The sequence below is a fragment of the Gadus chalcogrammus genome, chromosome 14 (assembly GCF_026213295.1).
Source record: "Gadus chalcogrammus isolate NIFS_2021 chromosome 14, NIFS_Gcha_1.0, whole genome shotgun sequence".
NCBI lineage: Eukaryota > Metazoa > Chordata > Actinopteri > Gadiformes > Gadidae > Gadus > Gadus chalcogrammus.
The window spans coordinates 3,380,156-3,402,765 of NC_079425.1; the positions used below are offsets into that span (position 1 = coordinate 3,380,156).

The 22,610-nt window shown below is 45.4% G+C and overlaps 2 protein-coding genes across 2 annotated transcripts in view; both read right to left on the reverse strand.

Moving 5' to 3' along the window:
- LOC130403594 (receptor for retinol uptake stra6-like) overlaps positions 1–3,125 on the reverse strand; it is a 9,705-nt gene extending 6,580 nt beyond the window's left edge. The window contains exons 1-9 of the mRNA XM_056608011.1: positions 3,025–3,125; positions 2,519–2,585; positions 1,953–2,038; positions 1,728–1,867; positions 1,204–1,370; positions 959–1,066; positions 489–556; positions 256–335; positions 93–154 (exon numbers count right to left, since the gene is read on the reverse strand). Coding sequence (XP_056463986.1) covers positions 93–154; positions 256–335; positions 489–556; positions 959–1,066; positions 1,204–1,370; positions 1,728–1,867; positions 1,953–2,038; positions 2,519–2,585; positions 3,025–3,125 — 879 coding nt within the window. The remainder of the gene's footprint in view (positions 1–92; positions 155–255; positions 336–488; positions 557–958; positions 1,067–1,203; positions 1,371–1,727; positions 1,868–1,952; positions 2,039–2,518; positions 2,586–3,024) is intronic.
- Positions 3,126–6,634: 3,509 nt separating this feature from the next.
- Positions 6,635–11,954, reverse strand: LOC130403728 (photoreceptor-specific nuclear receptor-like). The gene is made up of 8 exons (XM_056608152.1): positions 11,870–11,954; positions 11,207–11,357; positions 10,787–10,890; positions 9,887–10,180; positions 9,038–9,216; positions 8,238–8,478; positions 7,203–7,308; positions 6,635–6,844 (listed from the first exon to the last, which is right to left on the reverse strand). The coding sequence occupies exons 1-8, from the start codon at positions 11,952–11,954 to the stop codon at positions 6,712–6,714; spliced, it is 1,293 nt and encodes a 430-aa protein (XP_056464127.1). The 3' UTR covers positions 6,635–6,711.
- Between the last annotated feature and the right edge of the window lie 10,656 nt (positions 11,955–22,610).

Below are 22,610 nucleotides of genomic sequence, written 5' to 3' on the forward strand. Positions count from 1 at the left end.
TAAAACTGCGGTAAAAGATATAGATCTGGTTCAGAGCGATAGAAAAGTACAAGTCGGCTGGAACAAATAGTTGTCAATTCATTAGCACTCACATGATACATTGCCACTAAAGCAACAAAGGCTGAAATGGACATCTTGAGTGGGAAACGGAACACTGAAAGAAACCAGAAGAGGATGTTCGGATGTTGAGAAATACTGTTGAATGATTTGATCAGGTCCAAATATATTAGAAAGGACAATACTTGAAGGACACACCTTTGTCTGGTGTATAGATGTAACCCTTGACTGCTTCCAGTAATCGTTCCGACAGCTTTGGTTTGTCTATGTTTATAGAGCTACATAAACAGGGAAAGATAATAATTTATGTCGCTCATATGAACCATTATTCTAAAATGATTATCCCTTTGATTGATTAACAAGTTCCTGTAACATAAATACATTTGAATGACTTAGTCACACACCAGACATCGATTACCATTTTGTTTTACCTGGAGATTGAGGGCTTTTTCTTCAGAAGAGCCTTGACGTAGTCTTGGTAGTATTTACTGTCAAGGTCCTATCAGTGAAATATACAGAATAAATAAAGGATATTAAACCATGTCTGCCTTGAGGCTATCAATTATGCCGATTTTACAATCAATGGTGACATCTCGTTTAATCCCTTTGTCGCTCATGACAAAATACATGAGGGACTCTCTCTGATTCTCTCTCTTTCTCTATCTCTCGCTCTTGCTCTCTAGAGCGAGAGACAGAGATAGAGAGATTAAATGTCTGATGATTTATTTTTCATCTTACCATATCTAATTATGTTTGACTATGATCCTTGATCGTTTGTAATATCGTGTCTAACCAAAAATTTGAAAAAGATGAAAAACGACATGATCATAATGGTCATAATGCACATGTATGCAACATTTAAAAGTTGACTCAGGACAAACGAGAAGCTTTAGTGTCCCACCTCATCTGTTTCGGGGCCTTTAAAGAACAGCAGGGGGAACTGGACACAGAGATAGGCCAGGCAGGCGAGCTGGGGCAGACTGGCCAGTAGAGCGTAATACGCGTAGATCTGTGGGGAGGACAACAACCGATACAACAACCACAACGGCAAAATCTCAAAAACAGGAACAGGGGGGAGGCTATACAGAGTCTTGGTGAACTCTGAGCAAGCGAGCCTTGAACGATACTTCTCCACCGGGACCTCACCTCTGTGGTCTCGGGGCAGTCCACCTTCTGCCAGAACAGAACCCCAAAGTGGCTGAGGGCCAGCAGGCTCCCGAAGGCGTAGCCGGCTCTGTGCTGCAGGGTGCAGCACACCAGCAGGGGGTAGTACAGGAGCGGGTAGTAGAACACCGCCAGGATCTTCATGTACTCTGGGAATGGTAAATGGAGTGCTTTACCACGTTGCCTAACATTCACCCATTCATGACATGCACACATTCACACACCGATGGTGATGTCAACCGTGCAGCTCGTCGGGAGCGGTTAGGGTGAGGTGTCTTGCTCAGGGACACCTCGACACTCAGCTAGGAGGAGCCGGGGATCGAACTAGCAACCTTCCTGTTACCAGCCAACCCTCCCTCCCGAGCCACATGCCACCCCTGGGAACAATCAAAGATGGAGAGTATGTTTCCTTCCCCATGAAGTCATCACAACTGACAACAATATTATTATTTTTTGTATGCTACTGTTTGGAAACCATCCAAACCCCGTTCCCTAATGGTTCACACCTTTCATTTCTGCCGGAGTTTCTTTGAGGAACGGGAGGGGGTTCGGGGAGAGAACCAACACCGCCAGTCTGCTGAACACCAGCCCAAAGACGGCCATGGCGGGACCTTTGCTCTGGGTCTGGTCCAGGAAGTTCACCGCACTGTGGGGGGGGGGATCACAGGTGAACTCTTACAGACGGTGGTTTAGGACTCACTGAGACCGGAAGCGAGATCCCCAACGCTTACCTGAAGATGCCCGAAGAACCGCGAGCGAACCCCCCACACAGCTTGTGTTTCCTGTTCAGAACGGCCAGGACCAACATCATAACGAGCTAGGAGCAGACCAGACACATTTGTCGTCATTCTGAGCCATCTAGTGTCCTGTTGCTGGATGAGTTCAGGCAAGATACATTGATCCAGCAAGGACTGCCATAGAATATAACATTTGATATACCGAACCAGGCCATTTGCTTATTTATATTCCAGGTCATCTGGATGTTATGAAGAGGAATCTTTCTAATGCTTGGACAAAAATGAAATGTAAGGATCACAAAGCTTAGCATCCTCGTATTCAGATCGTGCCTGAGGCTTCGGAAGCTGAGGAAGGTGTGAAATGTGAACAGTGAAGGAAAGTTGTTCAGATTCATGTGCTTACCAAATGGGAATGCCAGAAAATAAAGAGTAGTCATGTGCTGTTTGGTTTCAGTGATGTCAGGCTAAGGTACTTAAGGGCTTTGAGTATGGTAAAAAAACCTCACCAAACTATGTAATCGTAAGCGTATGGTTTCTCATGGAGGGTGGTGCATTCTTACAGATATTGACAGGACACTGACATGGAAGATTCTGTCGTCGGCTGTGTGGTCACATGGCTGTATTACTCTGTAAATATGGAAATCACATCAATACATCCTCATAATAAAAGTAAAACAAACTATCGGAAAGACCAGACTACCAGGAATCATCAATGAGAAAACATGAAATGAATTAAATGTTATGGATGCAAACCTTCTGTCAAGTGCATGAATATGCGTTAACAGACAACCAATGGGATTCTGTGAATTTGGTTTTATATGATAGGAGTTAGGAGCTAACCCTTTTTTTTAAGGATGATTTTGATTCTTAAGATGGATATACTTTATATTAACATTTACATTTAGGGCATTAAGCAGACACTTTGATCAAAATTGACTTACAATAAGTGCATTTGTCCAAGCAAACTATGTGAACCTATGTGAACTGCTTTACAACATGTTTTCACAGGAATGTAATCTCTGAAAAATACTGTAATGGTACCAAAATCAGCATTCCTCATACTTACTTGATTGGTGGCTTGGTTGGCTCCTGGTTGTTTGAGTACCAATCCGAATAGTCGTAATACGTGTACTCAAAGGGCTTGGGATCCACTTTGCTTTGATTCATGGTGGCTGCTCTCGCCAGGTAAACCAGAAGTTCACCTGTCTCCAAAGTTTTTCAGTCGCTGGTAATTATTATTTATGAGTGGAGCCCAAATTTAAAAACAACAGGAGAGGCACTGAGGTACCTAGCGATAGCTGGTGTTAGCGGTGACATTCCTCACTGCTATAGTGATGGTTTGATGTGGCTGAGAGAGAGAGAGAGACAGAGAGAGAGAGAGAGAGAGAGAGAGAGAGAGAAAGAGAGAGAGAGAGAGAGAGAGAGAGAGAGAGTGAGAGTGAGAGAGAGAGAGAGAGAGAGAGGGAGAGAAAATAGTAGAGAGGGGGAGAGAGAGAGAGAGAGAGAAAGTAGGAGAGAGGGGGAGAGAGAGAGAGAGAGAGAGAGAGAGAGAGGGAGAGAGAAAGAGAGAGAGAGAGAGTGAGAGAGTGAGAGAGTGAGAGAGAGAGAGAGAGAGAGAGAGAGAGAGAGAGAGAGAGAGAGAGAGAGAGAGAGAGCGAGAGAGAGAGAAGAGAGAGAGAGAGAGAGAGAGAGAGAAGAGAGAGAGAGAGAGAGAGAGAGAGAGAGAGAGAGAGAGAGAGAAAGAGAGAGAGAGAGAAAGAGAGAGAATAGAGAGCTTAGCCCTAACACTCCAACACATTCCATTCAGGGTGAGAGTCTTAACACCGCAGATTATTCAGCACATGCACAACAGTTGGTGCTCGAGGTGAAGTAAATCAGTGGAGGGTGACAATAAAATGTCTAAATGTCTATCATTTGATTGTACTGTATAGCTAGCTACATGACAGAGGATTGACCATTGTCTGGTTGTGTATTGTGTTTCGTGTCAAGTTGGTAAAATCATGGTTTTACCAATCAAATGATTGGACTGGTCGGCCATATAGGACACATCTATTGTGGACCTCAAATAATTTTTTTTTTGTAGGTAGTTAGATTTAAGTTGCGATAACGTTCCTAGTGATTCGGTGACATCATTCTGTGGTGCGCTGTGAGCTTGTTAGCCTCTATGCTTGTTACTCAAGTGGCTAATCGTATAATACGATGAAAAACTGAGGCTGGAAATCTCTAAGACAGACTTGGTCTGTTTGGAAAGGTCTCAGGGGAGAGGGCGAAGTTGACCTCATGACACGTGAGGCATTATTATTAAGAACAGATTTAAGAACAGATTTAAAGAGAGAAAAGTAAGTAATCTTTATTACTTACTTTTATAAAGAGTTATAAAGAGTGTGTGGGATAGTAGTTTTCCTATAGGGAAAACTACTATCTGCATTTAAACTGTAGTAAACCATGCATAAGTTCAATGATTGCTTAACTATGCATTTAATTAGTAATTTTATGATTAACATAAGGTGTTAAGCCCCATGTATTAACGTGGTACACCATACTTTTATTTATTTATTAGTGTTACAAGCTATTATTATTTTAAGAATTACAGTCAAACAGCTTATTGGCGGTTCAGGGGTTTTGCTGATCTGGTTTTGTGTGCGTTCTCATGACGTTTCAGTGGGCCAGCTGATCTGACCATCACAGCCAGAATAATGCCTCAAGGTTTGGACGAGCAGGGCAGGAAGCTATTCTGGATGAAGTTTGAACTGCAGCATTGAGCATGACGTCCATAGCTTATTTAATGGTCCTCTATATTGCAATATTCTCAATGCTCACTTTAAATAAATGGGACATAATTGCCCGGGGCATCAATGTCACTTAAGGTTTTTCCATCACACTATTTATTTTTTATTGGACATTTAAATCCCATATTCACGACCAGAGCCTGTCCGACGCGTAGGCGGAGTTGGGTCTGTCTGCGTCCTGCAAGACGGAGGCGTAACTTGTAGTAGGAGGCGTAACTTGTAGTCGGAGGAGGCGTAACTTGTAGTAGGAGGCGTAACTTGTAGTCGGAGGCGTGTCTAGTACTTTTCTATATCGCGGAAGTGATCTGTATGTAGCAGTGGTGCGCGGGTACATAAATTACCGCAACTCGAACCTCAAATATTAGGCCTTAAATTTACTTACCGTCATGAATATCGGAAGACCCGACTTCAATGAAGATCTCGTGTGAACCGGGATTTACAACGCTTTTTGTTTACCGCGAAAAGAGAAAGATCTCGCATGGACCGCGATTTAGAAAAGAACAAGTTACGCCTCCTAGTACAAGTTACGCCTCCTACTACAAGTTACGCCTCCGTCTTGCAGGACGCAGACAGATACTATTGCGTAGGCGAACTGAGCGCCTGCTCGGGCCCTTGTGGCCGACAGAGGGCCCCCAAGAGCTGGCTAAATTGCACACGGGAGAATGTCAGAGTGCCAGTCAGAATAACGTAAGGTGATAGCCCTCAGCTCTGCTTCCTCTGTTCATTCTACGACGTAATTGTTTGACTATGTATTTAATTTATTTACTTTTGTCCGTTTTTTAAATTTGCAATTGTTTTTTATATGAGAAGGAAACTTAACTGAAAGACAAAGGCTTTCTGTGTGTCTGTTATTTGATTCTGAGCATAGTTGAATTTCAACTTTTGCAAGTTCAGTATGGCTATTAATGGTGCATCACTTTGAAGATTAAATGGATATCAACACCAGACCACTCTTGTGAGTTTGCTACCTTTTAATATTAGAAAACATAGAAGGGTAAAAAAATGCCAGGCTGACATCGGTTTGACGTAAGCAACGCAGCTAAAACGAATACAATTTTGGATGGGTATGATAGATTAACGACAGATGTGCAAATTATCGAGCATTGGCGTGGTGGGAGGGGGGGGCAATCAAATTCTGCCTAGGGCTCCATAAAGGCTTGGGCCGGTACTGTCTTGTTATATGTGCCCAGAGGAGGGCGCTGTTTCACTCCATCTCGTTTGGGTTCATTGACGGTGGACAACATTACAGGGTTAGAGCTTTAATTTTTTTCCTCTGTCTGATTACCATATGTATGAGAACATCAGTTAGAATACCACATCATGTAACATGGTTGTGCAGGTTCTCATCTGTAAGGTTTGTGCAAGCAATGAACTAATCCCATGTCCGCGTGACATGTGTACTAAAGTGTCACTGATATAAAATCAAACTAAACAATCTTGACTTTTTCAAAGCAAGACGAAGCATGTCAACAACAACAACAACAACAACAACAACAACAATAACATCAACATATATCATAGGAATGTCGACATATCTAACCCCTACAGCAAATAAAACGTTTTTGCAATAAAGTCACAGAAACACAAATAGAAAAATAGAACACAATGCAGTAGAGAATAACTTGCATTGCATAAGTGCATGTAGATTGATATTGAAACTGAGAAGGGGTTTCCTTAATAGCACAGGCGGACAGCAAGCGTATAACAATCCCATAAGAAACGTGGAGGAAATAGCCTAACATCGTCAGAAGCCTATATATCATATGTCATTAAAAAAAATACAGAAAACAGCTCATCAAATCTCTAATATGCACATGGAGAGCGGAACAAAGAAGAAATAACGAAGAGAAAGAGCAAAGAAAAAGACTAAACCGTAGAACCCGTCTGACAGCCAGTCTCTGCTCTCCTGTGGTTCTTAGACTCCCAGACCGGACACCGGGACGTCCCGGGGGAAAGGGTTCTGCTCAGTTCTTGAACATGTCACACAGCAGCTTCTCCATGGGGGTGTTGCCGATGGTCCTGTGGAAGAAGAGGAGCTCTATCCGCTCTGAGCTGACGAAGCGCAGCGAGGGGAGCAGCAGCAGCAGCTTCCCGAACCTGAGAGGGCGACAGGTCACCGCACGGGGTTAACAAACACATACGTAGGAAATAAATAAATATAAAAAAAAATTAAAATATAAGTAAATAAATATGTACACCCGTTAGTGTTCTTTTATATCAATCACACTTTAAATACTGTACTTTCACTCATGCACATTTTTTTTAATACATTTAAATAAAATAAATAAAATAAATATATTTAATTCATTGTTATAATTGCAGAATTGTTCAAATAATCATCATTAAAATATTCAATATTATTATGAGCAGTATTATGCCAATCCATCCTCATCCTTATTATTGATGATAATGCTAATGCTGTGTGTTCCAAGGTGGCAGGTGTGCTGGGCCTCACCTGGCGGGCTGGGCGGGGTAGTGGGAGCGGATGTGCTGCCCCAGCATCACCTGGGACTGGTCCTGGAGGTTCTCCACCTGCTCCGGGTCCTTCAGACCCCGAGTCTCTGTGTACACAGAACAGGGGAAGGGGAGGTCATTTTAGGCTCCACTACATGTGTGTGTGTGTGTGTGTGTGTGTGTGTGTGTGTGTGTGTGTGTGTGTGTGTGTGTGTGTGTGTGTGTGTGTGTGTGTGTGTGTGTGTGTGTGTGTGTGTGTGTTAGTGTATGTGTGTGTGTGTGTGTGTGTGTGTGTGTGTGTGTGTGTGTGTGTGTGTGTGTGTGTGTGTGTGTGTGTGTGTGTGTGTGTGTGTGTGTGCATAGGTATTTGCGTGCCTGTGTGTGTTTGTGAGTGTGTATGCATTAACGTGATCTGTGCATTTATTTGTGTGTATGTTTGTGGGTGTTAAACACGAAACAAAAAGCATTTGAATACACTCATCATCATCTGCGTTATTCATTGTCAGAAATTGTTTATTATTTTTAGGGCTGGGCAAAGATTAAAAGTTTTAATCACGATTAATCGCATATAATTGGTGAGTTAACTCGCGGTCAATCCACTCAAGTTAAATGAGATTATCAGATGGAATGACACATTATCATTCATACCAAATGTACTAAATAAGCAAAAACTAGACAAAGTGATCTTGAGGGAGTTTTACAGACTCACTCGGTGTGGGTTGAATATAAAACTTACGGAACACCACCGATTTGTTGTCCCTTACTACAAGTGTAAACGAATGTAAAGTAAGTGGAACTAAAAACTAAAATGATTACTGATATGAATGTTGACATTCTTAGGGGAAAACTGTTAAGAACATGCGTCAATGCGTCAATTTGTATTAATCGCGTAAAATAAGACTGCGAAGATACGAATGCGTGATCAACCCGTCAACTTGCCCAGCCCTAATCATTTGGTCGAAGTATTATTCAGTATTTCCACAGTTCCATCCACTCCACTGACCTAGAGCGCGACCGGCTGCTGCGTCGCTCTCACCTGGCTTAAACAGGACCACCGCCTTCAGGCAGGCGAACTCGGTGGGGTCCACGGCCAGGGCCTTGAAGCGGCTGAACACCTCCTGGAGCAGCCGCAGGTCCAGGCTGCTGTAGCTGGCCTTGCCCTGCATGCCGGGGCACAGGTCGGGCAGGGACAGCAGCGGGCAGCTGTCCAGGGGGAGGGACCACTGGATGGCACACAGCAGGAACAGCTCGCTCCACGCCTCCTCCAGGAGGATGACCTGCGGGGGGGGAGGGGGGGGGGGACAGGGTGATCAGGGGGGGATGGTTGGTTACACACATACATAAACACACAGACACACGCAGACACACACATAGGCACAGACACAGACGCACACACAGACACAGACACAGACACAGATAGACACAAAGACAGACATTCAGATAGACGCATGCACGCACGCACGCACGCACACACACACACACAAAAAACACGGGGCGTGCGGCTGTAGGACAGAGTAGAGCTACAGTGTAGACAAAGATGATTTTTGGTGCGTTATTTTTTACCTAATCATCACGTGGAATGAGATTACATTTATATCAACTCATTTAAAAGATGCTCGTATCCAAAGAAGAGCAATCAAAGCATTCTACTACTTAAAGAATGAGCCAGTGCTCCATGGTCGAGATTCTCCAGAGAACAACTTTCCAGTTGGAAAGATGGAGGACTCGACGATGTAAGGCTGCTGAAACCAGAGTAGAGCGAAAGCACCACAGCACACGCACGTGCACGCGATGTGGTGTGAGGTGAGGTGCGTGAGGACGGCGGCTCCTCCTCACCTGGTCCCTGAAGGGCAGGTTGGAGAAGACCGGGAGGTTCTTGGCCCACTTGACGGACATGAAGAGCAGGCGGGCGGAGGTCTCGTAGACGTTCTCCGAGCTGCAGGGGTAGAGGGCCATGTGGTACTCCGAGGAGGCTCTCTCGGGCTCGTTACTGGTCACGTCGATGTTCTCGTCCACTGGGAGCCAGGAGAGAGACAGGGATGAGCATGACATTCACATTCAGTAATTTATTTATTATCATTTATTTATTATTCACTTTGATCCAAAGCTGCTCTCGGCCCAGAGGGATTTGGACTGTATCCTAAAATACTTAAATTACTACGTCATTTTTGTGCTGCACACTTTTTGTACTTTTTAGTGTCTTATTGTATTTAGTGATCGAGTTACACAACATGAAACAAACAATATACTACTGCTAATGTTTTAACGTTGTACCTACTGTAAAACAATTAAAATGTTGAAGCTTGCATCACTGTCACAACCACAGGTATATAATAAAATATATAATACTGTATATTAATATCAACATGAGTGAATAAATCCCATTGAACAGAATCCAAATGAAAGTGATAAGGTATAAAATAAAATCTGGTCACATATTCAAACCCGACTGAGAACAAGGATGTGAGGAGGTCAACAGTAGGACACCGTCACAGGGGGTTTGAAGATGAGACCAGTTTTTCTGTAACATCTTATCAATTTCAGTGAATCCAAGCTAGAGACAGAAGAGGCTCCCCTCTCCCCTCCTCTGAATCCCCACCCACAAACCCCCCGTGTCCTAACACCCTGAGCGGTGCTAACCCACACCCCTCACACACACACACACACACACACACACACACTCACCGTCCTCGGGCTCCAGCTTGGCGCAGGTCTCGGCCGTCATGAGGCTGGCCATGAAGCGGTGGTTGCTCTGGGGGCTGCCACAGCGCTGGGAGGCCCCGGTGGAGGCCATGGACAGGGCGGCGGAGGTGATGTGGGGCCACGTGATGACGGAGCCCGTGGAGGAGGTCGAGGAGGAGGACGAGGAGGAGGAGGCCGGGTCCCGGGTGGTGGCCAGGTGGTCCTTCTCGGGGTCCACGTCGATGGAGTCGAGGCGGACCTGGGCGGAGCTACGGGGCTGGCGCTCGTTCTGCACGGCTGTGGGGGGGGGGGGGGGGGGGGATGAGGAAGAGGAGGGACGCGTTACAACGCCCCTCACTTCCTCGTTCTGTTTGGGTTTTCTTGACCATCACACTCTATTGAAGGCGTGTGACAGGGAATCCATCCTTCTAGGGATGATCAGGAGTGCAATGGATGTCCCCCACTCTGTGTTATGTCTCTAGATTTCTTCCTTGCTAATTAAGGGCGTTTTTCCCTGCCCTCTGGGGGCTACGGTCAGGGGGGGGTCATCCATAACCGCCCTGTTGTTAAGCCCTTTGAGACTGGACCTGTGATTAAGGGCTACTTGTTTTATACAAACTTCCAGAATCACAAAATGGCACAGTTCACCTTTACCGATCATTATAATAATACTATACATCTTCACTTCATATTGTCATGACGATGGCTGAGGCTATAGAAGATTAATAATAATATACATCCTAACTTCATATGGTCATGATGGTGGCTGAGGCTATAGGAGATTAATAATAATAAACATCTTCACCTCATATTGTCATGGTGATGGCTGAGGCTATAGAAGACTGATAATAATATGCATCCTAACCTCATACGGTCATGATGTAGAGGTGTCAGTGGACTCACCGTCTTTGTTCATGCCCGACTGTAAGCACTTCTTCAGGCGACAGGCCTGGCACTGGTTGCGATGGGCCTTATCCACGGGACACATGCCCGTCCCGGCCTGGCACCTGAGGGGCGCAGAGCCACGCTTTAGACAGACGCTCTACTCCGGGGTCTACTAAGGATGTTAATAGAACCAAGAGCCAAGCACTAACAATTGTTACGCTAACCTAACAATAACCTAATATGTATAATAGTGAAAAAGATTAACAATAACAATAAGGCAGTTTAAAATGTGTTTTAAACGACATGGCAGCATTATGTAAAGCAACTTGATTCGTAATAAAACGGTTGGGTCTTAACAAAATAGACGTCGGTCCAATCGGACGGCACCGGCTTCCTATTGGTCGGTTATCGCCGCGCTAAGAGCTACGGCTAGCTCACCTGTAGATGAGCCTGCGGCGGACGCTGCGCTTGAAGAAGCCGCTGCAGCCGTTGCAGGCGTAGATGCCGTAGTGCTTCCCGCTGCTGGTGTCTCCGCACACCTTGCACAGCAGCGCGGGACTCAGGGCTTTGCCCGGAGCGGGGCTCTTGGCTGGAGGGGTCAACAGGAGCACACAGGAGGTTAGCACGGCTGGACCTCTGCGCTCGTCTGGGCATTATGGGGAAGGCCACTCAGGTAGGCCGTTAAAAGGCCAAAAAGAAAATGTTAAAACATGTTCACACTTATATATATATATAGATTTTTTTTTTTAATCTATATGAATATAATCGAAATAAAATGGAATTATACTTTAAGTGCAAGGCCTAAATTAATTTATATGAGACGCCAACATGGTGGCGTAATTGACACTTCAAACAATTAATGTAAAACATGTTATACTTTTATGTTGCTTAAACACATATACACTCATATGCTTATATTTTGGAATAGCTTTTAGGATTGATTTATAAAGAGCTACATTTGCTTTAATTCATTCATTTAAAAAAACAATCTAATGAACGTAATTCATCATAATAGTATTTATCTAAATGTTGTGAACAAGTGACCACCAGGTCTCTGTGTGTCCCGGGCTGGCTTGGGGAGCCCCGGGTGACAGGTCTTACCTCCTCGGTCGTCAACCCCGGCCCCTGGAGACCTGCTGGGGGGAGACCCTGGCATCATGGCCATCTTAGACAAGTGCTCTTCCATCATTTTAAAAAACGGTCGAAAAAAGTCTTGGATATTGGCGAAAAGATAAAAAAAGATAAAAGAAAAATAGATAGTCTTTCTCTTCCTCCACGGAGATTGGCAGTTTGATTTCAAAACCGTCCAACAAAAGAGTTTGCGTCGGTTCTTCGGTGGGAGAGGTCGGGAAAGGTGCGACGGAAATCACTCCATCAAGTGGAGCACCCGTCAGAACAGCGGGCTCTCAGTCGGCCGGCTCTCCCCTGAGCTCGTCGGCCTGCTCCTGACAGACGAGGCAGATGGTCCCCCCGTGGTCCCCCTTCTCCAAGCGTGCCACCAAACAGAGGCCCCTGGCGTGCGGCGGAGTCAGCCCTGCTGCGGCCTCTCGGTGCTGGGATGCAGACGTGCCGGCGCGTGGCTCCAGGGTCCCGCGGGAACACTTGTTGCTCGTGTGGCTCCCAAAGAAGTGTGTCTGGTGTCCCCCCCCCTCCCTTCTGTGCTCCCTTCTCTCACCGAGGTCCGTCAGCGTGTGTGTGTGGGTCCGTCCCTCCGCAGTGGGTCCTCAAAAGGCAGCCGGTGGTGGGGGGTGGTGGAGGGGGGGGGGGGGTGGGGGTGGGGGTGGTGTAGGTGGTGGGGGTTGGGAGGATTAGCACCAAGCGCTGTGTAAGCAGCGTGCTCATTTGTCATCCCGGTAATCTTTACTGTTCATCGAGTGGATCAATCAGTCACATTGGCCCAGACATTGGTCGCTGCCCTGGAGAAGGGTGGCACAAGGAGAGTCCACTGACCCCCCCCACCACACACACACACACACACACACACACACACACACACACACACACACACACACACACACACACACACACACACACACTCTCTGTCGAAGGAAATAACGCGGCGTAAAATAATAAACGCGATAGTCGGGGCGGAACCTCTTGGAAATGTCTCCAGCGCTGCTGTAACCTTAGACCCCGTCTCTGACCGGCGCCCCCCGCCTCTCTCTCGTTCTCTTCCTCTCGGGCTGGCGTTCTGCGACGCGGTCTCACCTGTCCACGAGGTGGGCCCTCACTCAACAGCCCTCTATGGTGTCCGCCTTAAAAGGGATGATTGTGCGGGGGGGGTTCGGGGGGGGGGGGGGGGGAGACGGAGACGGAGGGAGGGGAACATCATTATGTTCATCAGGCCCTTCAGTTTGCATTGCCTCCACCAGCCCCCCCCCCCCTACCTCTGCCTTCCCCTCCGTCCATCTCCATTTCCCTGCTGTATATTTGATCTGGTGATTGCCTCCCCTTCATTACGGCGGCGCAGTGTTTGCCTGAGGGGGCCTCTCCATTAACCCCTCGTTTAGCTGTCTTTGACCAACTAGAGATCACCCCTCATATTGCCCACGAGAGAAGGTCACCCCAGAACATCATATAATGGGGGACACGTTTAGGTCACGGCGGTTTTTCGCTCAGGGTCCAGGGAGGAACCGAGAGGCGAGGAACGGCCAAATATGGGCAAATTACAGCAGAGTTTACATAGGCAGCGAGAGCCAACATCATATAGACGCAGAGACCTTCTCCACCAGTGACCAATGACCTATTCTTTGAGCTGGAATTATTAGTGGGCTTTTTTATTTACATGTATTTTCTTTGTGTAATTCCAATATATTATAATCCATCAATTTGAAGCGGGTGTACATTCAATTATCTTTACAGAGTTGATTGGGTTCAGTGAATGAAAGTGAGAAGTAGCACACAGAAGAACAAAGCCTGCATGGTTCTGTGGTTTATTGTTCTGACTTTCCTGACATATGGGCCTGACATCTGTGCAAACTGTTCGACGAAATAACAAATTTGTGAACTGTTCTTTCTGTATTTTAACCGCTATTTTGAGTTTGAAGGCTATTTACTAATTACAGAGCGAACAGATTCTTAATAAAAAATGTAATTAAGCAGACGCATTGATCAATTTAACTTACAGTAAAGTTTAGTTTGATATCATGAAGGGCTTGGAGCAGGCAATCTGCCAACTATAGTCTGACTATACAGAGCGTCATTCATTCATTCCTATTCAGCCTTGCTAATGTAAGTCGTTGAACCATGCCTATTCGCCTTCCTATTGTTCTGACTGTGGGCGATTGTTACCCCAGCCCCCTTCATGACATGTGTGGGTGACCTCTCTAAACCTTAAGTCCAGAGACTACTTCAGGAGCTAATTACCACTGAAGTCAGCACGTTCCATGAGCTCACAAACATAACTTGGACCCCCACACACACACGCACGCACACACACACACACGCACACGCACACACATACAAATGCACACCCTTACACACACACACACGCGCACACACATGAACATGCACACCCTTACACACACACACACACACACACACACACACACACACACACACACACACACACACACACACACACACACACACACACACACACACACACACACACACACACACACACACAGATAAGGAGATTACACCAGTGCCAAGCTCTGTCTGCCTGTCTTGGAAATCAGGCACAGATGACCCAAAGATTGGGCCCAAGGAGAGACCTGTTTTCTGAAAAGATTAAAAGAGCAGTGAAGACACACAGCCCCCCATGGGCACCCTCAGCCATATGGTGGCCCCTCTCTTCATCCCGGACCCTGGCCGGCTGACCCCCTGCACGATTTACTCCCCAGTAATTACGTGTATAAGGTCAAGGGTATGTGCTTTTGGGGAGTGGCTTTAGCTAATTAGGTTTTGTTCCGTGATCTGTGACTGACAGGGTTAAGATCACAGGGTTCCCTGCTGTGTCTCTCAAGGGGGTGCAGGCCCCCCCAGGAGCCACAAGGCCCCCCAACACGTGGCTCTTGAATTAAAAAGGAGATGTCAATAAAGGAAAGCCGGAAAACGATCAGCAAATAAAACGTCCCTAGGGGTAAAGGGAGCGATGCAAAAATATGAACACAAATTAAAAAAGATTTTTTAATATATATTAACACAATTTTAAAAACAAGGTTTAGGGTTAGGGTTATTATGTGGTTTAGGGTTAGGGTTATTATGTGCACAGTATGTGATATTAAACAATATAACATAACATAAGCACACTACCTGATTTCATCAATAAATTAGAGGAATAAACTATCATCTCTTTGATAGCTTTAGGGTTAGGCTTAGGGTTATTATGCATGTACAGTATATGATGTAAAACAATACTACATAACATAAGCACAGTACTTGATTTCATCAATACAATCAATGGAGAAAGAGCATCTCTTTAATAGCTTTAGTTAGCGCCACACTGCGTTCTACGTATGATGGCGGTCTGGTCAAACAATGGATCAGCTTTAGTCTATGTTTAGCAGGTGACGTTCAAATAATGACTGTGGCAGGTCAGTAGCTGGGCCAATCAGATCATCATAATAGGCGCTTAATAATCTCCCTGTCGGCGTGACACCATCACGAAAAGCAGTTTTAAGTGTGGACTTGCTTACACGAGCAGGCCATAGATTATACGCAGACAAAAAGATTACACCTAATATTAGAATTCAAAGGCTGATTAGCCGTACCTTTGTAATGCAACGACATGAAACGCGGCAGTAGGTTATGTTTCCTAGAATAGGCCTGCGTGTGTTTGACCGTCGAGCGTTGACCATTCCTCCATTCTTAGTTTTCTTGTAAAGTCCTCACAGATAAAAGACCAGGCCCCTGAAAGGTTCAGTGATGGGCCCTTTTTATAATATAAAAACAACTGGTAAAAATGTCATCTCAGCTGTAAAATAAAGGGTTACTTAGATATGATGATTCATATATGATTCATAATGTGATGTATTTTTGGGGGGTTGCTTGACAATTTATAATTTTCAACAGGCAGATACACGAAAATATGAAGCAAGACGAAAGTAAGCATAAACGCATGCAATCCATTTGGTTCACGACATGAGCGAGATCAAATGGGCCAACAGATTTCCATTTCAGTTAGGATGGTGATGGTAAATAAAGAGAGCGGGATAAAATAAAGATATTCCAAATGGACCCGCCACGTTCATAGGCAACGGCAGAACAACAACTTTTTTATTCATCCCCGGAATTCCTTTGTTAAAGCACAGCAGCAGTGGAAGACACAGATATAATATAATACAATAAATACAAAGCAGTGCTAAGGAAAACAGAAAGAGATGCTAGAGTAAATGCTGAAGTAAGGACAAACAGAACAAACCGGGCGAAAAGGTCAAACAAACAGTATAAATTAAAAAGGTGTCCCAGGGCCATAAGTTCACAGGTTATTAAAGTGTGTAAATGAAAATGTTAAAAACAAAGCGAGACAGAGAAAGAGAGGCCCCAAAATATTTAAAGCCACCAGAACACTCTGGTATTTTCCAAAATGTGTCAAGTGTTCATTGAGATCAAATTGCCAGTTGAGGGGGGGCCCCTAGAGGCTGGGCCCCTGAAGGCTTCCCCATCGCCCCCCTTATGGGCGCGGCGGGTACACAGAATACTCTGCACTCTGAGCTTTATTCAGGCTTACAGCCCTGCCTGATGAAGCCTGGTAATCAGACAGATGTCCCTGTGTATTTATATGGATATTTGAATTTCTGTCCAAAAGTAGCTAATTGAAGGGTAACACTTTACAAACAGATTTAACATTAAATGACATTAGGCAGTAATACGCACTAACTAACAGCTAATTAAGATTTACCTGTTATGTTACAGATCATGTTAAATAAGGTCATATGTTCATGGTAACTAAGGTATATTTATATTTAGGTCTTATTTTTATTCAGGGCATTTAGCAGACGCTTTTGTCCAAAGTGACACACAACCATTCATGCACACATTCACACACCGACGGCGGAGTCGACCACGCAGGGCGACAGCCAGCTCGTCGGGAGCAGTCAGGGTGAGGTGCCTTGCTCAGGGACACCTCGACACTCAGCTAGAAGGAGCCGGGGATTAACCTATAGGTATTAACATATTCGTTATTTAATAGGGTTAGGGTTAACCCCTATCACCACTATCATTTCTACGTGACCTACCATTATCAATGCGTGCAGAACCTTGACGTTTTTACTGTTCTTCTCAGGGAGGCAAACAGACTGCAGACATTGCGGTTCGAACCCAGAACCTATTGCCAGCGGGAGTCAAACACCCTCAACCCCAGACTCAGTCAGTCCTCTCACATAAAGAGGGGATAAAGATTGTTTGTGTGTACACTGTGTGTGTGTGTGTGTGTGTGTGTGTGTGTGTGTGTGTGTGTGTGTGTGTGTGTGTGTGTGTGTGTGTGTGTGTGTGTGTGTGTGTGTGTGTGTGTGTGTGTGTGTGTGTGTGTACAGTGTGTAGTGCAGAGTGTTTGTTTGCATGTACATTGTGTGGTGTAGAGTGTGTTTGTACAATGGAAGTAGATGTGTATAGAGCGTTGTGTGTGTGTGTGTGTGTGTGTGTGTGTGTGTGTGTGTGTGTGTGTGTGTGTGTGTGTGTGAGGGAGAGACCACAGGAGGTGGAGAAGTGTGTGGAGGGCTTAAATGTGATCTGGCCAATGCTGACAGTGGCAGTGTGGCCAACAGAGTCGTATCAGAGTGTGTGTGTGTGTGTGTGTGTGTGTGTGTGTGTGTGTGTGTGTGTGTGTGTGTGTGTGTGTGTGTGTGTGTGTGTGTGTGTGTGTGTGTCTGTGTGTGTGTGTGTGTGTGTTATATAACAGCATGGTAAAGCTGCTAGTGGAATCTGAACTGTGGCAACTGATCCTCTTAAGCGTGTGTCAGGTGGGGGTGGTGGAGATCCATATTTATCCACCTCCATCAACCCTCCTGAACCTTGCTGTTCACCGGCTTACATTTAAAACAAGGTGAGCGATCTACCATGAGCAGAGTGTCTGTTTGGGCCGACCACCTGATGAGCACGTTTTTGAGTGTGTGTGTGTGTGTCTGTGTGTGTGTGTGTGTGTGTGTGTGCGTATGTGTGTGTGTGGGTTCTTTCACACGTCATTTACAAAAAACGATATTAAACAATTTGACCAATTATATCACAGCAGAGTGAGCAAGAGGTTGGCACTAGAATTGAATGGCTCCATGTAGCGAGCTAAACCTTTTAACAAACCGTTTTTACAAATGGCCGTCTCAGGATTTTTGAGGTCACATTATGGAAAACAAACAATGTGGGCAGACAAGGATGGCCGAGAAACAGACTCAGAAATTCACACCAACATCCTCCTACTTTAAGAGCGTTAGCGACACGAGAGAGACAGGAAAAAAGAGCGCTATTAGAATATACTCCTGAAGTTGTTAATTAATAATTGTGAAATACTACTAACGAGCCAATCAGCGGGCTCGTGTCTGGCCGGCCGCCCGCCCGTCCTGACCTAGATCTCTGACAGTAAACAGCTGCTTCCTAAAGCGCTGCTGTGCTGGTGTCAGCAGAACGGGCCGGGGCGGCGCCGCGGCCAGGGAGATAAGTGTCAGATTGGAGTCGTGCTGAGCCTCCTGATGCAGCTCAAAGCCCCTGGGCTTGTTTAGACGATCTGTACACGTTTGACCAGCCGACACGGGCTAATTGTCCTGTTCTGATGCATGTTCACTGTTGTTGCTCAAAAATGAATGCTAAATGTTTGAATGAGACACCATCTCCTGTTGACACAAAATGTGGGTTTCTTTCATTAATAAATGAACATTATTGATGTTTATATATTTTTTTTTGCATAGGCCTATATTAACGCTGATATATTAATATCCCTATAGATATATAGATATAAATATATATATATATATATCCCTAGATCTATATATTTAAGTTGGTTTACTTACAAAAGCATAAATGAATGCAGCATGGATTAGTAATTGCTTTAATTTCAATGCTCAACCGTTTTTATACATGTTCCTCATATTTTCAACCCACTTAGTACTTGAGTTTCCAAACGTCATCTAATATTCATAGGCAGTTTGATGAAAAAAAAAAAGAATCCTAGAGACTTGAACAGCGCCTAAGAAATATGACTTGATGTTGTAGCAGTGGTCAGTCAGACCCCCATCGAAACCACTAGCGGCCCACACCTGTGTGTTGGAGGGCTCGCTACACCTGATCTACATTTCTTTGCGGGATTAGTTAAGCAAACCAAACTGATTAGCCGCCCGCCGGACAGATGGCTATCACTCCCCAAACCTCCAGCGCAGATGACTTTAGATTAGCAGCCCTCTGGAACCACGGCGGAAACAAGAAGATTATCCCAAATGAGGTAACTGAAATTACCATTATTACCAATGTCCGCGAATGGCCTGACCACAGATGGACAGAAGCTAAGGCACGCTGTAACCCTAAAGAGCGGTAGCATTCAACACAACACACGCTAACCTCTTTAAAACATTGGATGAGACCCTATATTATTATTGTAATTCTATAAAAGATCATTTTTATCGAATGCAACTCATTTGTATAATACGCTGAGTGTCTACACCAGAGCGCTTTACATGTGAGCGATTATCATTATCGTTATTCCACCCACCTCTGGCGGGACCCTATCAACAACAGCTCCAACCCAACCACCCTCACCTCCACCTCCCCCCCCCCCCCCCCATTACCTCCATCCCCCCCCCCCCCCCTCCCTGCTCCCCCATCAGGCCACCATCTCCGAGGCTCATCTGGTGACTGCTTACACAGTGGTTACTCACCGGGTTAAAGCAGCTCTCTAGCGGCAACAGGATGACCGGGAACATGCTGTAGGGGGGGGGGGGGGGGGAAGGGGTGCTTGGGAGGGCACGGGGGTCAGGGCCAGCTGGGATTACTGGGAGCCCACCATCTGCCCCCCCCCACCCCCCTCCATCACCATCACCACCCCCAACCCGAGGAAGAAGAATAACCAGCAGAATGAGAAAATCAATTACCCGATTAAATATCATAGGCATGTAAGCTTATTATTTGACAGAGTGAGTTGCGGCCAGAGGCCACTTAACAGACAATGAACTGCTGTCCGACTAACAGGGGCTTTGGGAAATGTTATTGTCGCGTGTTATTCTCAAAGGAGGCAGGGGCGACAGAAGCAGGATGGGATCACGTAGAAATGTGCCTGTATACATTTAACACGCTGCGGTCAGTACCGTACATCTATGACACAACACAATGTTAAAAAATACATACGCTTGATTTTATTAACACTATAAATATTGATTAAAAAGTGCCATGACATCTCTGCGTTCCCATGACTCAAAACTCACCAATTTGTGATTTAATAAATGATAATAAGATGGCCCATGTTTGGAAACTCTTCAAAGTTATTATTCATTTCAGATACTATTCCAGTCACGGTAACTTTTCACACTGTTTCTACATTGATATTGAACTCATCTGTTACCTTAACTTTAAGTTTCATTGTAGGCCTACTACATCGTAATGAACTGAACAACATATTGGCTATAGGCTAGGCCAGTTAAGAGGTGAGCTTGCGTCACAGAGCGTACGACAGGCACTAAGCCGGCCACCATCACCAACAGACGTCTCTGCCGGGCACAGATGCCAACCATTGAGTCATTCAAAGCAAACAACACCGCAGTAAGAAGAGCTCAGCGCCACTAACTCAAACAGATGCCTCCGCTGGCACTCGCTTTCCCGCCTTTTAGCGCGTTCATTGTTTTGCTACGTAATCGGCTCAACTATTACTAATATGATACCCATATCCTCCCCTTTGAACCATATGAGCTACGAACATCCAAATCTCCCAACTGTCCAGCTCATTAATCCCGCAAAAATTAATTAATTATTACCGCTCATGAACCACCAAAAAAAGGTAAACGAGAATCATTATCAACTGCCATCGTTTTGAACGCAGTAGGCTTATTTTTGCTGTACGTTAAAACAAAATGGCTTCCACCGTTAGTATGGAGAGCGATGGCTGCTGGTGTTGGGGGAGCCAACCGCCCCCACAGGTCAGGACCGGCGGTCAGGTTATTGTTATTGCCCAGGACTGTGATGGGGGGGGGGGGGGCGGGATTAACCACGGGCGGCACATGTCAGTGAGTGAGAGTGTCTCTGCCCTTCTGCCAGCTCGGCCCCCCCCCCACACACACACATTTTATATTTAAGGCATGCAGCACTTTCACCTGCAGCCAGAGACAGGAAGTCAGCCTCACACTAACACACAATTCTCTAACACACTCATGCAGTGATACACACGTCAACATAAAACAGACACAGGTGGCTTATTTGAGTATTATATTTGCGAATGGCATTGTGCTTCTACTGCTGTTAGACACCAAAGGCTTGATGCATGGACTGTATCCTTTATACATGTAATGTATACTGGGGATGGACAAGAATGACAATATGGACAGTGTGAAATAGAAAGTGGCTCATAGTCATAATTCATAATTCACAGTCATCATTTTTCACTGGACAGTAATGAATAATGAAAATGTCACTACTGAGTATACATTTGCCGTTCAAACATGTAGCTTTGCATATACGCAATGGAGGGGAAACCAGAGAGACAAAACAACTCAGGTTTAGAATTCAAGAGTAGAGGATTAATGGAAAGGGAGCAGTGCATGAAAGTCTGTCGGAAAGTGTAGTACGTTCTCCCTTCAGTATTAAGATGAAATATCCTTTACAGCAGACTGAAGCTATTCACATTTATTTTTGATAACATCAATTGAGTGTCCTAATACGACACAACATGGCCTCCACTGCACTGAAACATACAACCAGGCCAACAAAAGGCCCATGCCATGTAATCAAGGCTGGAACCGGAGATGGGGCCGGTGTAAGTACCATATTGGCTCGGCTACCAGATCGGCTCGGGGTCCGTCGTCTGCTGATTACGTTACACAATATCATTGGCTGTACGCTTGAATGGGCGTAGGCTACATTGTGATTGGCTGCTAAGGGACAGTTGTGATTGGCTGTTTTGTGCTGTAGCTCTGGCTGTCGTCATAGCAACCACAGCGAGCACATGTGTGAGCGCGAGTAGGTCTGTCTAGTTTCGGTTTGTGTTGCCAGATTGGGCATATATCCCGTTTTTCCAGCCTAACGTGATTCAAAGTAGCCAAATCAGGCTGAAAATGTGCCCAATCTGGCAACACGGACGGCTTATCTTAACAGCCAAGATGATTCCGAGGGATGTTTTGTTTTTAGAAGAAAACTATCCATACAGATAGGTTGGGAATGGTCTATGTTCAAAATGAAAGATCATTACAGGCTCTTTAATTTAAGCCATAAAAGACCTTATTGCTGTAGATAGCGTATTGTGTGACGTAATCAGCAGACGACGGACCCCGAGCCGATCTGGTAGCCGAGCCAATATGGAACTTACACCGGCCTCTGTGCCAGCGCGCTGTGACCCCACTCATTATCCTATGGGCCCGTGAAACCTGCTGTAATGCCCCTCTCTCGATTGATGATGACACAGTCTGATTACACCGGGACAAAACCCACCCAAGATCACCTTTCTCCCCCCCCCCCCCCCCCCCCCAACGGCCAACAGAACAAGCTCTGAGGGACAGCAGCAGGGGGATGGCACGGAGTGAGCAGACTATCTATCCACTCGGTCTGCCTGTCAAACACGCGTTAATGAACACATCTGAAGGATACACTTGCCAAAGCCGTTGGAAGCATATCCGCCTTTTGACAAAGATGTGAAGCATATTTGCACCGAACAGACACAACAACCTTCATATCCAACACACACAATTTATAAAAAAAAAAATCTGTCCATCTT

Excerpts from the sequence above, each read along its gene's own strand:
- LOC130403728 (XM_056608152.1), bottom strand. The coding sequence starts at position 11,954 with ATGGAAGAGCACTTGTCTAAGATGGCCATGATGCCAGGGTCTCCCCCC. Across the intron at positions 11,358-11,869 it reads CGGGGTTGACGACCGAGGAG|CCAAGAGCCCCGCTCCGGGC; the intron begins GTAAGACCTGTC and ends TGACCCCTCCAG. Across the intron at positions 9,217-9,886 it reads CAAGCTGGAGCCCGAGGACG|TGGACGAGAACATCGACGTG; the intron begins GTGAGTGTGTGT and ends CCTGGCTCCCAG.